The sequence below is a fragment of the Bubalus bubalis genome, chromosome 10 (assembly GCF_019923935.1).
Source record: "Bubalus bubalis isolate 160015118507 breed Murrah chromosome 10, NDDB_SH_1, whole genome shotgun sequence".
Taxonomy (NCBI): domain Eukaryota; kingdom Metazoa; phylum Chordata; class Mammalia; order Artiodactyla; family Bovidae; genus Bubalus; species Bubalus bubalis.
The window spans coordinates 91,138,285-91,156,943 of NC_059166.1; the positions used below are offsets into that span (position 1 = coordinate 91,138,285).

An 18,659-nucleotide genomic window follows, 5' to 3' on the forward strand; every position below is an offset into this window, starting at 1 on the left:
AGGTGTGTTACTCTGTCGTGTCCGACTCTTTGCGATCCCATGGACCGCCGCCCACCAGCCTCCTCTGTCCATGAAATTCTCCAGGCAAGAATACTGGAGTGGGTTGGCATTTTCTTCTCCAAGCAAATGATCTAGTAATTAAGCTCATTAAAGATAAAGCTTCTTCTGCAGGAGTGTTTCTGAGAGTTTGCCCTTATTGCTAAACTAAAAAGGCCTCATCCAGTCTCACCTTAGATTTATGCCTAAAATGTAGTTAAAATCAACAGGATGACGGAAAATGAGGCTATTTACTTAAACCGGATAGGCCATTTTTGGGAAGCAGTGATTTCACAGCAGTAAACTGCGTGGATAAGCTTGCTGATGCTGAGATCTTAGTCTCTACATGAGATCATGTGGAAAGGCTGAATATGAGAAACTCCTTTTAGGTTTTCCATGCTTGCAATCAAACGAGTTTATACTGGAAAATGTACCAGGAGACCAGGCACAGACTGAGGATTTCGTTAACGTAATAACACTAGAGTTAGAAGTAATGCAAACTGCAGGATTTAAGTCTGTTCTAAACTGGAAAACTGGACAGCTGGAGTACCACATGGCGTGACTGTGTGGTATGATAAAAGCTCTGAATGGCGAAAGCCAAGAGACTGCCCCTGGAGCATATTCGTCCGGCTGCTGGCCTCCGAATCGAACCACTCGTGGATTCTCCGGCCCTGTCGGCCTCCGCCCTCGCCCGCCGCCCGGGTCCCCGGGTCTTAGACTTCTCTCCAGTCGGAAGGGGCGCGGAGGGCAGGAGCCGGTGAGACATCAGCCCTGGTACAGCAGGCGGCTGGAGGAGTTGGTCCGGAACCCGCGAGACTGCAAGGCTGGGCACAGGAGATGGACTGCAGGATAAAGGGATACCCCAATATCGGTCTCTGCACTTAAACCGGGAATGGTATAGAGGGAAGCTTCTGGATGTCCCCACCCGGCCGCCTCCTCGCCGCCCCACCCCCCAGCTGTGCAGCGAGTAATTCATACAAAAGGCGGACTCTCCTCTGCCGGGGGAAGCCCAGGGACCGTCGATAAACTCCCACTACTCTGGAACCGAGGGAGCGCTCGTCCCCGCCCCCCACCCACCCGCTCTCGTCCTCCTCTGGGTCTAGAGGAGCATGCGCGGGGCGCCCAGCGCTCGTCAGTGGGCTGAGCGTACATCGCCCACGGTCCCCGAGACGTGGGGGGAGGGGATGGAGATTGAACTGGTGCCTGGTGGAGGCGGCGCGGGGTAAACTGGGAAAGTGGTGTCGTGTGCTGGCTCCGCCCTTTTCCCCGAGGGTGGGGGAGAACCGTATATAAGTGCCGTAGTCCCCGTGAACGTTCTTTTTCGCAACGGGTTTGCCGCCAGGACACAGGTGAGTGCCGGGTGTGGCTTCGGTTGGGCCCAGCCTCCGCCGACGGCCGCGGCCTTCGCGTGCGTGTATCTCCCGCAGCGCCCGTGGGCATTTTCACCATGTTCTTGACCCGAATTTCGGGGTGTGAGAGGGTGGGGGGCGTGGGGAGAGTTCGAGGCCTTGCGCTTTTCTCGCAGTCCCTTCGCCTCGTGCTTGGGTTGAGGCCTGGGCTGTGGCACCGTGGCCGCTGCGTGGGGATCCTGTCGCGCTTTGCCGCTCTGTTCCTCCCACCCCGCCGCCACACACATACTATTGAACAACTCCTTACAGCCGCGGGTTTTTTCGGCCGGGGCGGTTCACCCGGGGCCGGCCGGGGGTTGACAGGATGGGCTTCTCGGCGCCCGTCGGGATTTGGGGTGGGGGCGGCCGCGAGGCGCAAGAGAGCGCGGGCCTGCTTTCCCGGCGCACATGCCGTAGCGGCTTCGCTGGGCCGAGGCGGGGCGGGAGAGCCGTGGCGGCCGGGCGAGCAGAGCGCCGCCCCGCCCGGCACCAGTTGCGTGCGCGGAAAGATGGCCGCTCCCCGGCCCCTCTGCACGGCTTCAAAATGGAGGACGCGGCGGCCCGGGCGGGGAGCGGCCAGTGAGTCACCCGCACAAAGGGCCCGGGCCCGTCCCTGCCTGGCGCCGCTTCCTTGGGATACCCCCCAACCCCCGCCCCCTGCGGCGGACCGGGTGCCGTCCTGGCCCCTCGATGCCTCGCGTTTCCAGAGCGACACATGGGGTGGGGGAGGGGAATCTGGACGGTGGAGCTTATGGGTGGAGACTTGAGTTGGGCCAGCTTGGCTCTAGTTGTAATGCTCCTTGGAATTTGCCCTTGGAGTTCGGATCGTAGCTTTTTCTTCAGCTTCCGGACAGTGGTTTAAAGTTTCCCATACCTCCACCCCTTTCTAATTAGGTGTCGTGAAAACCACCGTTAAACCTAAGCCAAAATGGGAAAGGAGAAGACCCACATCAACATCGTTGTCATTGGGCACGTAGATTCAGGGAAGTCTACCACGACTGGCCATCTGATCTACAAATGTGGCGGGATCGACAAGAGAACAATTGAAAAGTTCGAGAAGGAGGCTGCCGAGGTAGGCAAACTAAGAATATAGGCTGAGAAAATGCATTGAGTGGTAATTTTCCGAAAACGAGCCACTAGTCTAGAATTTTACTAGTTAAAAGGTAAATTGCAAAGTTTGCTAAGTCAGTTAACTTTTGAAAATAAGGTAGATGAACTTAAGTGTAACAGTTGTAAGTGAAATCCGGCATTTTTTCCAAATTCGGTAAAAGAATTTCATGCTGAAGTTCATGGTTTAGTTACCAAGTAATCGTCCGTAATCTTTCTAGATGGGAAAGGGCTCCTTCAAATATGCCTGGGTCTTGGACAAACTTAAAGCTGAACGTGAGCGTGGTATCACCATTGATATCTCCCTGTGGAAATTTGAGACCAGCAAGTACTATGTTACCATCATTGATGCCCCAGGACACAGAGACTTCATCAAAAACATGATTACAGGCACATCCCAGGTTTGTGAGACTAAAAACTACTGAAAATAACTCTTTGGGTCTGTTTTTACACTGGCAAAGCCGTGAATCCTTTTGAAGAACTTGGTTTTAACAGGATGTGGACTTGTTTTCTTTCACAGGCTGACTGTGCTGTCCTGATTGTTGCTGCTGGTGTTGGTGAATTTGAAGCCGGTATCTCCAAGAATGGGCAGACCCGTGAGCATGCCCTTCTGGCTTATACCCTGGGTGTGAAACAACTAATTGTTGGCGTTAACAAAATGGATTCCACTGAGCCACCCTATAGCCAGAAGAGATACGAAGAAATTGTTAAGGAAGTCAGCACCTACATTAAGAAAATTGGCTACAACCCCGACACAGTAGCATTTGTGCCAATTTCTGGCTGGAATGGTGACAACATGCTGGAGCCAAGTGCTAATGTAAGAGATTTTCAAGTTTTTAAGACTTAAGTTCTGTAAGGGGGTTTAGTTTGATGGTAACACAGCCTTTCTTGTTCTAGATGCCATGGTTCAAGGGATGGAAAGTCACCCGTAAGGACGGCAATGCCAGTGGAACCACCCTGCTTGAAGCTCTGGATTGCATCCTGCCACCAACTCGCCCAACTGACAAACCCTTGCGTTTGCCTCTCCAGGATGTCTATAAAATTGGTGGTAAGTAGAATAAAACCATTAGAATTTGTCTGGGTTGGTACAATACCTTCTGCCTGCGTTTGAGGCATTTATTAAGTGCTGTAAACGTTTATTTTAGGTATTGGTACTGTCCCTGTGGGTCGTGTGGAGACTGGTGTTCTCAAACCTGGCATGGTGGTCACCTTTGCTCCAGTCAATGTAACAACTGAAGTGAAGTCTGTAGAAATGCACCACGAAGCATTGAGTGAAGCCCTTCCTGGGGACAATGTGGGCTTCAATGTCAAGAACGTGTCTGTCAAAGATGTCCGTCGTGGCAATGTGGCTGGTGACAGCAAAAATGATCCACCCATGGAAGCTGCTGGCTTCACAGCTCAGGTAACACTTGGAGACAGGTTTTTATTTACTGCTATAACTTTAAGGGTCTTTGAGACACAACTAAATACAAGTCTTCTTTCCAGGTGATTATTTTGAACCATCCAGGCCAAATCAGTGCTGGATATGCACCTGTGCTGGATTGTCACACAGCTCACATTGCTTGCAAGTTTGCTGAGCTGAAGGAGAAGATTGATCGTCGTTCTGGGAAAAAGCTGGAAGATGGCCCTAAATTCTTGAAATCTGGTGACGCTGCCATCGTTGATATGGTTCCTGGCAAGCCCATGTGTGTCGAGAGCTTCTCTGATTATCCTCCCCTGGGTAAGGATGTTTTTCTGCTGTAATTAAAAACTAAGTTTTAGAAGTAAACTTAAAGGTTTGAAAAATGTTTCTAATGGTAATACAATGTTTGTTTTTCATAGGCCGTTTTGCTGTGCGTGACATGAGACAGACAGTCGCTGTGGGTGTCATCAAAGCAGTGGACAAGAAGGCAGCTGGAGCTGGCAAGGTCACCAAGTCTGCCCAGAAAGCTCAGAAGGCTAAATGAATATTATCCCCAATACCTGCCACCCCAGTCTTAATCAGTGGTGGAAGAACGGTCTCAGAACTGTTTGTCTCAATTGGCCATTTAAGTTTAATAGTAAAAGACTGGTTAATGATAACAATGCATCGTAAAACCTTCAGAAGGAAAGGAGAATGTTTTTGTGGACCATATGTTTTGTGTGTGGCAGTTTAAGTTATTAGTTTTTTAAAATCAGTACTTTTTAATGAAAACAACTTGACCAAAAATCTGTCACAGAATTTGAGACCCATTAAAAAAAGTTTAATGAGAAACCTGTGTCTTCCTTTTGGTCAACACTGTAACTCCCTATAGTATTACTTTGGTAAGAGTTGCTCATAAGCTATTTCTGATAAAACAATTTTCAAATTATGGGTTTGTATTTCTAGGGTGGAGCTTCAGGTTTGTTAACCTTGTGTTGAGAACTCCTCTGTTTTAATAACATCTTAAGCATTGGTGCAACACTTTTCTATATTAGGACAGATGAGCAAAGAGTAACTGTTTTATATGTAAGCTAGTTTGTAAGGTCAGATTCTATAGTATAGAAGCTCCTGTTGCATATAAAATTTTGTATGGTTACATAAATGAATAAATCTATGTCATTTAGTTTGCCAGTTATGAGGATGTGCATTCACATTTATAATAAGTAGTTAAAATGTGAGGCTTAAATAGTATTGAGGACTGCCCTGCTAGAGTTAATTGTATACAGGTTCTAGGAAAAATAAAAGATGCTGGAGGCTAATTGTTTCCTGTCACTTAAATAGAAGTGAACTTTATAGGAATTCTCATGTAATGGGCAAGGTTGGGTGAATGAGAACATTGCTACATTGGCGAGGAGGTATGGCCCATTTGGGTCTGAGTGTAGGTTCATCTAGTTAATGTTTTCAAAGTTAACTGCCATTTTAAAAACGAGAAAGGAAACTGGAAGTTGTCATTTGCAGGTTGCTATAATTTGACAGTTGAATGAAAATCACCCTTAACTCGAGAGGAATTACTTTCATAACCTGTCAATTGTAGGGCTTGTTCACAAATGGGAAAAACTAGGTGGTCAGTTGATAATTGGTCTCTGGTATAAGCAATGTAATTCTAAGTTACCTTGGTTTTGATAGTAAGTCTTACGCATTTGCAGAAACTGAGTAATTCTGTATCTGATAACTAGGCTTTTATAATATGAAAGGAAAATTAATCCAGCTGAAACTGGTGAAATCACACCAGATACCATTCTAGAAGCCTTTTTTACGAATAGAAAGCATCCTCTGAGCTGTAGACAGGTGGTTTGTTAATTGCAATTTTTCCTGGATAAAAATAATTTATATGGCCATTGGTAGGGACTCTAAAATGACAAAGGATTTGGTCCCTAGCTTGTTCCTTAATGTTTTGACAGGTATGGTGTTAACTGATTAAAGGAGATATGAATAAAGATTGCTAGCTAGTAAATAGCTGGTGAAGACTTGTCTTCACAAGGAAGGTTTCATTGCAGAAAATAGCTTTTGTTAAGTGGAAGTTTAAGGAGAGCAGGACAGTTGGCATGCTTGGAGCCATAGATTTGTCTGTACAGAATTGCTGTGAGCGCCACCTACTGGTGGTCACTACAGACTTGTTTAAAACATGGATTTCTAGATTCAGGATGAATGTTTTGCTCAGTTTTTTATACAGTTGCTTTCTGAATATGAACTGACTGAAAAGATTTATAAAACAAACTGGTGCTTGACCTTAAACCCCATTTTTAAAATTGCCTAGCTGTTGAAATGGAATCTTGTTGAAACTTGGCCCCAGGAATTCTTGTGTGGTTTCAGAATATGAGAGGCAGTATGATTTCTGAAAAAATGATTCTTAATCCTATTCCCATAATAGGCAGTATAGTTGAGTTTTGGCCAGATTAACTGTGCTTCGGGGGTTTTTTCAAGAGCATGAGCAATTAATCTGGTTGGGTTCTGGTCTGCCCAAAAGCAGATTGCATATACTGAAGAGCTTGATTATTAGTAATTTGCAGAATGGGGTATATAAATACCAGGACAGGACTATAGAGACTATTTTTATTAAAATGTATTTACCTTGGTTACCTTTTGTTAGGTTGAGTACTGAGCTCATGCCAAAAACAGGCTGTTTCTGGCTCTATATACAATTCTTGAAATGGGCAGCTCTAGAAAAGGGATGAAAACTTGTGTGTCAAGATGTCCTTTTATGTTTTCTGTTGATAGGTGTTAGACGTCCTTGTGAAATGCTGCAAGATTATGTACAGTCACTTGGGAATTACTAAAGGTATATTAGTTATTCCCTTGTATCTTAAAAGGAATGAGCAGCATGAGTTCTCAATCTTGTGATAAGAGAAGAGCAAGCTCTTCCATATGAGAAAGAAGGTGGAATGAAATGTATTTTCCTTTATTTGCAGCGTTCCTGAAATTTTTCCTGATCTGGTTTTGGTTTTCATGACTTCTGTCCTTTTTTCTTGCAAACTTAAGAGGTTCTCTCACCTAGGAGCATCAGAGTCCTCTATTTGCAGGCCTCTGGGAACTTCCTAGACTAGTTAAAATCACAATTGAAGTTGCATTGCTTACTCAGGTGATAGTGATTTAGAAAAAACTTTGGAAACTGCCGCATGGCTTCTGAGAGGTCATTGACCTCTGATCCAATGGAAAACTTGGAAAGGATCATATGGGTTTCTTTTCTAAACAGGTTATGCTACATAGTCCTGCTGTTAATAGAAATGAGTGAGATTAGTGAATTTGTCCTATACCTTGGACGACCTTGAGCAGGCCCATGGATCACCAAGCCTTGAGTGCTCAGTGACAACAAAGAGCATGTTAATATTTCAAGTAAGCAATAATAGAAAAGTTATTGGAATATTTTAAAGTTCTTACCACTGTTTTCATTGAGGTCCTTAACCTAAAATTTACCCTGTAAAAAGCATTTTGCAAGTTTTGATAAAGTTTACCAAAAAACAGTTTATTTACCACAATCATGGTATAGAATATTTCCGTCACCTTTCCCCCTCCCAAATTCCCCACGTCCCTGTGTGGTCAATCACTCTTCTCTACCTCTTATTCTTGGTAACTACTGACCTATATTCTTTCCCCGTTACGATTTTTAGCAGTGTCACATACCTGAATTGATACCATATGTAGCCTTTGAATCTGGTTTCTTTACTTAGCATGATGCCTTTGAGATGATCTGTTTTGCATGTATCAGTAATCTGTTCCTTTTTAATAACTATAAGCTTGTTTACAGCTGAGGGACATTGGTTGTTTTGGATAATTACAAATAAACCACTAAACATTCACATATAGGTTTGTGTGTGATTATAGGCTTTCATTTTCCTTGTGTAAAAACCTAGGAGTGGGATTGCTTACCCTTGGCAAGTGTATACTTTTTAAGAAACTGCTAAATTTCAAAGTGAACCGTTAGTAATAAGTTTTATTTTGATAGGAATTTTTTGAAAGTAATTCATTTGGCTCTGTTATTGTTGTCAGGTCTCAGTTGTGGCACATGGGGTCTTAGTTGCATCATTATCTCCCGTTGCAGCACAACTAGGGGCTCTCTAGTTGAGGAGTATAGGGTTAGTTGCCTGGGATCAAACGCACATCTGCATTACAAAGTGAATTCTTAATCATTGGACCACCAAGGAAGTTGCTGATGTGATTAATTTTTTAATGAAAAGTAATTTGAGTAAGGTTTCTCTTGTAGCTCAGTCAGTAAAGATTCTACCTGCAGTGCAGTAGACCGGAGTTCGATCCCTGGGTTGGGAAGATCCCCTGGAGAAGGAAATGGCAAACCTCCAGTATGCTTTCCTGGAAAATGTCATGGACAGAGGAGCCTGGTGGGCTGCAGTCTATAGGGTTGCAGAGTTGGGCTCAACTGAGTGACTAACACTTACTTTGACTAAGTGTTACACTGAGATTCTAGGACAGGGGCGCCAGACACTATTCTATTCCACAAACTTGGGATAGGATTGTGAACAAAAGAGAGAAAGTCCGTGCCCTTGGAGTTGATAGTCTACTGGGGGAACTAAATACTGAGTTAGGTAGGCAAAATCTGAGTTCTGGTGATGCTCTTAAGGGAAAGAAGGATGCTCTGAGCAGGAAGAGTGAAAGAGATGTAATTTAGATGGTCTAGAGAAGGTTACTTGTCAGAAATAGCTGAGATCTTAAAGGATAAGTAAAAATTACTGAATTGAAAAATGTGAAAATGTTGCACTACTCTGTAACAATTACATAGAATCAGAAGTCTTGTGGGTGTGAGTCACTCAGTTGTGTCTGCCTCTTTGGGAGCTCATGGACTGTAACCTGCCAGGCTCCTCTGTCCATGCAATTATCCAGACAAGAATACTGGCGTTGGTAGCCTATTCCTTCTCCAGGGGATCTTCCCAACCTAAGGATCGAACCTAGGTCTCCTGCATTGCAGGTAGATTCTTTACCAGCTGAGCTACCAAGAAAGCCCTAGAAAAGTCTTGAAAACCTAGGAACCTTTTAACTACTCAAATCGATTTTGAATATGCTCATGGCAGTTTTTGGTTGATTACTTTGTCCGTGTGGGGTTGTCAGAAGCACAGTTGCTCAGTTGTGTCTGACACTTTCTGAGCTCATTGACTGTAGCCCACGACTCTTTTTGACCCCATGGACAGTAGCCCACTAGGCTTTTCTGTTCATGGAATTTTCCAGGCAAGAATAGTAGAGTGGGTTGTCATTCCTATTCCAGGGGAGCTTCCTGACCTGGGGTGGGGACTGAACCCTGGTCTCGAGCATCCCTTTCCTTGGCAGGCAGGTTCTTTATCTCTGAGTCACCTGGGGAGCCCCATAGCGCTGTCACTGCTGTTAGAAATGGAGAGACAGGTATGGAGGCGACTAAATGGTCCCATTGCTGGATGAAATTTTTTCTTTAAATTTATTTAAATATTATTGTTGGTAACATAAATAGGGTATTCTCTTCGTCTAATTGAATGATTCCATTTTCTTTTTTAAGAGTTACTAATTTACCTGAAGACGCCAGTCAGTACCTCTCAGTCACATCCGAACTAAACACTTCAGTTCCTACAGCTGTTTCTTAAAGTATAGTTGATTTACAATGTTTCAAGTGTACAGCAAAGTGACTCAGTTATATGTGTATATATTCTTTTTCAGGGGCTTCCCAGGTGGCTCAGTGGTAAAGAATCTGGCTGCCAAGCAGGGGACACGGGTTCCATCCCTGGATTGGGAACTGGTATTACCCACTCCACTATTCTTGCCTGGGAAATCTCTATATTCCATGAGTGCCATATTCCATGGGGTCGCAAAAGAGTTGGACATGACGTAGGGATTTTAACATTTTTTCCCAGGCTCTTCCTGTATATGTTATTTAAAAATATTGAATATAGTTCCCTGTACTATACAGTGGATTTTGTTGGTTACATATTTCTGTTTTTTGTTGGTTTTTTTGGCCTCACTGCACGGCAGCACGTTGGATCTTAATTCCACATTCGACAAGGGATTGAACCCACACACCCTGCAGTGGAAGTGCAGAGTCTTATCCACTAGACTGCCAGGGAAGTCCCTGGTTACCTTTTTCCTTTTGTATGATTCCATTTATATGAAATGTCCAGACTAGACAGAGCCAGAGAGAAAGCAATGATTAAAAATACTCGAGTGATGGTTACACAACAGTAGATACACTCCAAACCATTGACTTTTATACTTTAAAAGAGGTGAATGTTGTATGTGAGTTACATCTCATAGCTTTTAAAAAAAATGTCAGGTATCAGGACAGCCCAGAGGTCAGTTGTTTAAGGCCAAATGTCCATCATGGGTTGATTGTGCAGTCTGTCTTGGATCCACACACTACACAAGGCAGTTACTACACAGGTTACTAGTTCCTTGCCCTAGTAGAAATCGGCACAATTGAGAGATCTCAATTTCCCTAAATAGGCTGATATTAGGTGGGGTGTGTGAATGTGTGTATGGCTTGTCAATTAAAGTGACTTGAAGCAGAACCACCTGTGTAACAGGCCCTGGCTGGCTTTCGGGTATGTGAGGGGGCGAGGAAGGAATGTGTCCCAGTTTTCTGTTATTTAGTCACTAAGTCATGTCTGATTCTTTGCAACCCCATGGACCGTAGCATACCAGGCTTCCCTGTGCTTCTCGATCTCCTGAAGTTTGTTCAAACTCGTCCATTGAATTGGCAATGCTATCCAACCATCTCATCCTCTGTTGCTCCCTTCTCCTGCCCTCAATTTTTCCCAGCATCAGGTCTTTTCCAATGAGTTTGCTCTTCACATAAAATCACCTGTGACCATTTCATGTGTCCTGGGTTTGTGGCAGGCACTGGGTTCCATGAGTGAGAATCCTAAGGGAAACAGATGGAAGCCTTATTATCTTTAATAGGACTCAGCTTTGGAATTGATGTAATGTCATTTCTGTAGTCACTGGCTCACTCCACAGACCCCAACTCGAGGTGAGAGGAGTGTCACTGTCATGTGGTAGGAAGAGCATGTGAGATGGAAGTTGTGGTCATCTTTGGAAAATACCATATTTTTATGATAATGTGTATAGTTCAGTCTCTCAGTCCTGTCCAACTCTTTGGGACCCCATGGACTACAGCATGCCAGGCCTCCCTGTCCATCACCAACTCCTGGAGTTTACTGAAACTCATGTCCATTGAGTCGGTGATGCCATCCAACCATCTCATCCTCTGTCGTCCCCTTCTGCCTTCAATCTTTCAGGGTCTTTACAACTGAGTCAGTTTTTCACATCAGGTGGCCAAAGTATTGGAACTTCAACATCATTGCTTCCAGTGAATATTCAAGACTGATTTCCTTTAGGATGGACTGGTTGGATCTCCTTGCAGTCCAACGGACTCTCAAGAGTCTTCTCCAACACCGAGTCCAAAAGCATCAATTTTTCGGCGCTCACGGAGACGGCAATGGCACCCCACTCCAGCACTCTTGCCTGGAAAATCCCATGGACGGAGGAGCCTTGTGGGCCGCAGTCCGTGGGGTCGCTAAGAGTCGGACATGACTGAGCGACTTCACTTTGACTTTTCACTTTCATGCATTGGAGAAGGAAATGGCAACCCACTCCAGCGTTCTTGCCTAGAGAATCCCAGGGACGGGAGCCTGGTGGGCTGCCGCCTATGGGGTCGCATAGAGTCAGACATGACTGAAACGACTTGGCAGCAGCAGCTTTCTTTATAGTCCAACTCAAATCCATACATGACCACTGGAAAAACCACAACCTTGACTAGATGGACCTTTGTTGGCAAAGTATTGTCTTTGCTTTTTAATATGCTGTCTAGGTTGGTCATAACTTTTTAATTTCATGACTGCAGTCACCATCTGCAATGATTTTGGAGCCCCCCAAAATAAAATCTGTCTCCGTTTCCCCATCTGTTTGCCATGAAGTGATGGGACCAGATGCATGTTTTCTGAATGTTGACTTTAAGCCAACTTTTTCACTCTCCTCTTTCACTTTCATCAAGAGGCTCTTTAGTTCCTCTTTACTTTCTGCCATAAGGGTGGTGTTATCTGTATATCTGAGGTTATTGATATTTCTCTCAGCAATCTTGATTCCAGCTTGTGCTTTATCCAGCCCAGCGTTTCTCATGATGTACTCTGCATGTAAGTTAAATAAGCAGGGTGACAACATACAGCCTTGACGTACTCCTTTCCCAATTTGGAACCAGTCTGTTGTTCCATGTCCAGTTCTAACTGTTGCTTCTTTACCTGCATGGAGATTTCTCAGGAGGCACGTCAGTTGGTCTGGTGTTCCCATCTCTTTAAGAATTTTCCACAGTTTGTTGTGATCCACACAGTCAAAGGCTTTGGCGTAGTCAATAAAGCAGAAGTAGATGTTTTTCTGGAACTCTCTTGCTTTTTTGATGGTCCAGCGGATGCTGGCAATTTGATCTCTGGTTCCACTGCCTTTTCTAAAACCAGCTTGAACATCTGGAAGTTCATGGTTCATGTACTGTTGAAGCCTGGCTTGGAGAATTTTGAGCATTACTGGTGTGTGAGATGAGTGCAATTGTGCGGTAGTTTGAGCATTCTTTGGCATTGCCTTTCTTTGGGATTGGAGTAAAAACCGACCTTTTCCAGTCCTGTGGCCACTGCTGAGTTTTCCAAATTCAGTGTGTATATGTTACTCCCACAGAGAAGGCAATGGCACCCCACTCCAGTACTCTTGCCTGGAAAATTCCATGGACGGAGGAGCCTGGTGTGCTGCAGTCCATAGGGTCACTGGGAATTGGACACAACTGAGCAACTTCACTTTCATGCATTGGAGAAGGAAATGGCAACCCACTCCAGTGTTCTTGCCTGGAGAATCCCAGGGACAGGGGAGCCTGGTGGGCTGCTGTCTATGGGGTCCCACAGAGTCGGACATGACTGAAGCGACTTAGCAGCAGCAGCATGTTACTCACAAATTCCTAATTTATCCTCCCCCAGCCCTTCCCATTTGGTAACCATAAGTTTTTCTATCTATGGGCCTATTTCTATTTTGTATGTAAATTCATTTGTATTACTTCTTGGATTCCACATACAAGCGATAATCATACTTGTCTTTGGTTTAGAATTATAATCTTTAGGTCCATCTGTGTTGCTGCAAATGGCATTGTTCCTTTTGTATGACTAAGTAATATTCTGTTGTGTATATACACCACATCTTCATCCATTCATCTTTTGATAGTCCTTTACTTTGCTTCCATTTCTTATCTATTGTAAATAGTGTTATGAACATAGGGGTGCATGTATTTTTTCAAGATACAGTTTTCTCCAGATAAATACCCAGAAGTGGGATTGCTGGATCATATAGCAACTATAGTTTTTTTTTTTTTAAGGAGCTTCCATACTGTTCTACATAGTGGCTGCATCAATCTACATTCCTACCAGTAATGTAGGAGTATTCCCTTTTCTCCACACCCTCTGCAGCATTTATTATTATTTTAATACTTTTTGATGATGACCATTGACTATGCCAAAGCCTTTGACTGTGTGGATCACAATAAACTGGAAAATTCTGAAAGACATGGGAATACCAGACCACCTGATCTGCCTCTTGAGAAATTTGTATGCAGGTCAGGAAGCAACAGTTAGAAATGGACATGGAACAACAGACTGGTTCCAAATAGGAAAAGGAGTTCGTCAAGGCTGTATATTGTCACCCTGTTTATTTAACTTATATGCAGAGTACATCATGAGAAACGCTGGACTGGAAGAAACACAAGCTGGAATCAAGATTGCTGGGAGAAATATCAATAATCTCAGATATGCAGATGACACCAACCTTATGGCAGAAAGTGAAGAGGAACTCAAAAGCCTCTTGATGAAAGTGAAAGAGGAGAGTGGAAAAAGTTGGCTTAAAGCTCAACATTCAGAAAATGAAGATCATGGCATCCAGTCCCATCACTTCATGGGAAATAGATGAGGAAACAGTGTCAGACTTTCTTTTTCTGGGCTCCAAAATCACTGCAGATGGTGACTGCAGCCATGAAATTAAAAGACACTTACTCCTTGGAAGGAAAGTTACGACCAACCTAGATAGCATATTGAAAAGCAGAGACATTACTTTGCCAACAAAGGTTCGTCTAGTCAAGGTTATGGTTTTTCCTGTGGTCATGTATGGATGTGAGAGTTGGACTGTGAAGAAGGCTGAGTGCCGAAGAATTGATGCCTTTGAACTGTGGTGTTGGAGGAGACTCTTGAGAGTCCCTTGGACTGCAAGGAGATCCAACCAGTCCATTCTGAAGGAGATCAGCCCTGGGATTTCTTTGGAAGGAATGATGCTGAAGCTGAAACTCCAGTACTTTGGCCACCTCATGGGAAGAGTTGACTCATTGGAAAAGACTCTGATGCTGGGAGGGATTGGGGGCAGGAGGAGAAGGGGACGACAGAGGATGAGATGGCTGGATGGCATCACTGACTCGAAGGACGTGAGTCTGAGTGAACTCCGGGAATTGGTGATGGACAGGGAGGCCTGGCGTGCTGCGATTCATGGGGTTGCAAAGAGTCAGACACAACTGAGCGACTGATCTGATGTGATCTGATTCTGACTGGTATGAAGTGATACTTTATGGTAGTTTTGATTTGCAATTCTCTTAATAATTAGTAATGTTGAGCATCTTTTCATGTGCTTATTGGCCATCTGTATGTCTTTGGAGAAATGTCTCTTTAAGTCCGTAGTTCATTTTTTGACTGGGTTGTTGGATTTCCTTTTTTTAACATTGAGCCCTACAGCTTTTCACTTAGATGCACTGCAGAAGGCAACCCACTCCAGTGTTCTTGCCTGGAGAATCCCAGAGACGGGGGAGCCTGGTGGGCTTCCGTCTATCGGGTCGCACAGAGTCTGACACGACTGAAGCGACTTAGCAGCAGCAGCTGTTTCTTAACCTAGATTCTTTCCATGCCATTCTCCCAGACAGCTTATAGCTTTAGAGTGTTTTCACCAAAATTAAACATTATGACCATGGATGCATTAAAAGACTGATTTCTTAACCTAGAGTGTACTTTTATTAATGTGACCCAAGAGATAGTCACCCAAATTTCCTAGTTCCTAAACTGATATATTTGACTAGGTCATTAGAATGGTGTAAATGGATAAAAGCTGTCCTTTTCATCATCTAGCCAGTGGGTACAATACTATCTATCTCTTAAGACTGCTGTGAGGGTGAAAAACTGCCAATAAAAGGTAACTTTGATCATCATTACAGTCATTTGGAAGATCACAGTTGCTTTGAGCAATACCACTCTACTTCTCTGGACTTCCCTGGTAGCTCAGCTGGTAAGAATCCAGAAGACACGGTTTTGATTCCTGGGTTGGGAATGGAGAATGGAGTGTGGCTACCCACTCCAGTATTCTTGGGCTCCTCTGGTGGCTCAGATGGTAAAATAAATCTGCCTGCATGCGGGAGACCTGGGTTTGATCCCTGGGTTGGGAAGATCCCTTGCCATCCCTTGGGCATGGCAGCCAACTCCAGTGTCCTTGCCTGGATAATTCCCATGGACACAGAAGCCTGCTGGGATAAAGTCCATGGAGTCACAAAGAGTCGGACACGACTGAGTGACTAAGTGCAGCACACTGTACTTCTGGATTATTCTAAACATTACCTGATTTTTTAATATGATTCCATTTATATGGAATATCCAGAAAAGGCAAATCCATAGAGACAAAATTGACTCATTTTTTAAAAATTACCTTTGGCTGTGCTGGGTCTTTGAGTTCCAGAAAAACATCTGTGTTATTGACTATGCCAAAGCCTTTGACGTATGGATCACAACATACTGTGGAAAATTCTTAAAGAGATGGGAATACAAGACCACCTGGCCTGTCTCCTGAGAAATCTGTATGCAGGTCAGGAAGCAACAGTTAGAACCCAGCATGGAATAATGGACTGGTTCCGAATTGGGAAAGGAGTATGTCAGGGCTGTATGTTGTCACCCTGCTTATTTAACTTTCACAGAATACATCATACGAAATGCCAGGCAGGATGAAGCACAAGCTGGAATCAAGATTGCTGGGAGAAATATCAATAACCTCAGATATGCAGATACCACCACCCTTATGGCAGAAAGCAGAGAAACTAAAGAGCCTCTTGATGAAAGTGAAAGAGGAGAGTGAAAAATCTGGCTTAAAACTCAACATTCAGAAAATTAAGATCATGGCATCTGGTCCCATCACTTCATGGCAAATAGATGGGGAAACAATGGAAACAGTGATGACTATTTTTTTGGGCTCCAAAATCACAGCAGATGGTGACTGCAGCCATGAATTAAAATACGCTTGCTCCTTGGAAGAAAATCTATGGCCAACCTACACAGCATATGAAGCAGAGACATTACTTGCTAACAAAGGTTCATTTAGTCAAAGTTATGGTTTTTCCAGTAGTCATGTATGGATGTGAGAGTTGGACTATAAAGAAAGCTGAGTGCCAAAGAATTGATGCTTTTGAACTGTGGTGTTGGAGAAGACTCTTGAGAGTCCCTTGGACTGCAAGGAGATCAAACCAGTCTATGGTTAAGGAAATCAGTCCTGAATATTCATTGGAAGGACTGATGTTGAAGCTCCAATACTTTGGCCATCTGATGCTGGGCAAGATTGAAGGCAGAAGGGGATGACAGAGGATGAGATGGTTGGATGGCATCACCGACTTGATGGATATGAGTTTGAGCAAGCTCTGGGAGTTGGTGATGGACAGGGAAGTTTGGTGTGCTGCAGTCCATGGGGTTGCAGAGTTGGACAGACAAGACTGAGCCACTGAACTGAGTCTTTGTTGCTTTTTTGTTGTTTGAGTTTTCTCTGATGTTGAGCAGGGGCTACTCTTAATTGAGGTGTATGGACTTCTCAATGGCAGTGGCTTCTCTTGTTGCAGAGCACAGGCTCTAGGCATGTGGACTTCAGTAGTTCCCGCTCACAGGCTCAGTAGTTGCAGCTGGGCTCTAGAGCAAGGGCTCAGTGGTTGTGGTGCAAGGGCTTAGTTGCTGCATGACATATGGAAGCTTCTCAGATCAGGGACTGAACCCATGTCTCCTGCGTTGGTAGGTGGGTTCTTACCACTGCACCACACGGGTAAGTCCAAAAGTTGACTGATGCTTGCCAGAGACTAGTGAAGGGGGACTAGGGAGTGATCTTTAATTCAGGTTTTCTTTAATGGGGTGATGAAAATGTTCTGGAAGCAGATAGTGACTGGTAGTTTTGTGACCTTGCAAATGAATATACTAGAAACCACTGAACTGTACATTTTAAAAGGGTAAACTATGTTGTAAAAAAAAAAGTATATATATGTACATATGTATATATGTATATATAAAATGGCAGAAAACAAGAGTGACAGCCAAGGGTCAGAGTCCTGCTGTTACTATGCACCATTCCTGGCCCTAACTATGCTTGAGCACAGCCAAGGGATCCTCTACCCTCACTCTCACTGACCTGCCATGAAAACTGATGTTTTTAAACATAAATTATATTTTAGGAAGATCTCTTTTAAGTTGTACTGCATTGTTTTTTTTTAACAGATAAAACTTTATTTTGGAATAAGTTTAGATTTATAGAAAAGTTCCAAAGATAAGTAAAAGCTCCCATATACCCCTTACCTATTTTGTTTCTCCTCCTGTTATCATCCTGCATTACCATAAAACATTTATCAAAACCAAGAAGCCAACATTAGTGTCTAGACTTTATTCAGACTTTGCCAGTTTTTTTTTCAAATGGCCTTTTTACCTGTTTCAGGACACAACCCAAGACACCACTGTGTGATTAACTTTAAAAACTCAAATGCTGGGAGTTTACAGTTACATCTCTGCTATACTTTATCATTTTGTTGAGATAATTTTGCATTTGGAGCCACGTTAAATAAAAATGCGGGCTTTGTCATTTATACATCTCGTATTTTGTGTTTCTGTAGTTTTACTTTAATTATTGTTAAGTACTAAGCAAACCAGGTCCAAAAACAGGGAACTTGGTATTACAGTAGAGAACTGTTGTTTGACTTTGGTCTCACCAATTGCAAATTCACCTAATAATACAATAACCTGTGCCATACTTTACCATTTTAATCACAGGGTTACCATAGTGAAAATTTTATCAAATGTTTGGTTAAAGAAAAGTGAAGTAGGTGAAAGCTTTAAACTGACTTGGCCTTTTTGGGCAGACCGAAAAAAAAAAAAAAAAATTTGCAGAATTTACAGTTTCTATTTTAACCAGTCACACTTTCCCTAAAAGAATTCAGGTAGTTTTGGGTTTTTGTCAGAGTTAACAACATATGCAGTCTGGATATTGCCTTTAACGCTGTCTCTTTTGATACGTTGTATAAAATGTAGGTTATTGCTTGCATAAAGCCAAATCAATTTTAAAACGGACAGAATCAAAAGTAGGTAGTTTATTTTAGTGAGAGTAACTGGCAGCAAAAACCAAGCCAAGCGAGTGTGGTATGATCATGCACGTGTGGTTAAACAACGGATGGCTAATATAAAAAATAACTAAAAACCCGAAAATATTCCACTTGGTTGAGTTTTCAGTAAAATCATGTGGTTGAGAGAATACCCTAGTTGGTGTTGCACTAACTGTAGGGTTGCCACATAAGGAGTTTGAGTTCCAGTGCTGTCTGGAGGAAGCCAAGGTGGGGGTGTGGTCTTCTCAGCCTGCTGGTGAAGCCATCTGCAAAATTTTCTGAGACTTGGGTTGTAACCTTTCAGATGTAAGGATTGCAGCTA

The 18,659-nt window shown here is 43.6% G+C and overlaps 1 protein-coding gene across 1 annotated transcript; it reads left to right on the forward strand.

The window, feature by feature from the left end:
- The first annotated feature begins 1,233 nt into the window (after positions 1-1,233).
- Positions 1,234-7,769, forward strand: EEF1A1 (eukaryotic translation elongation factor 1 alpha 1). The gene is made up of 8 exons (XM_006071099.4): positions 1,234-1,385; positions 2,319-2,496; positions 2,753-2,932; positions 3,052-3,348; positions 3,429-3,579; positions 3,677-3,933; positions 4,017-4,251; positions 4,353-7,769. Exons 2-8 carry the CDS (start codon positions 2,353-2,355, stop codon positions 4,475-4,477), a joined length of 1,389 nt encoding a protein of 462 aa, XP_006071161.1. The 5' UTR covers positions 1,234-1,385; positions 2,319-2,352; the 3' UTR covers positions 4,478-7,769.
- Positions 7,770-18,659: the final 10,890 nt, after the last annotated feature.

Coding starts and splice junctions, on each gene's coding strand:
- EEF1A1 (XM_006071099.4), top strand. CDS start 2,353: ATGGGAAAGGAGAAGACCCACATCAACATCGTTGTCATTGGGCACGTA. Junction 2,933..3,051: donor TGATTACAGGCACATCCCAG/GTTTGTGAGACT, acceptor TTTCTTTCACAG/GCTGACTGTGCTGTCCTGAT. Junction 3,934..4,016: donor CTGCTGGCTTCACAGCTCAG/GTAACACTTGGA, acceptor TCTTCTTTCCAG/GTGATTATTTTGAACCATCC.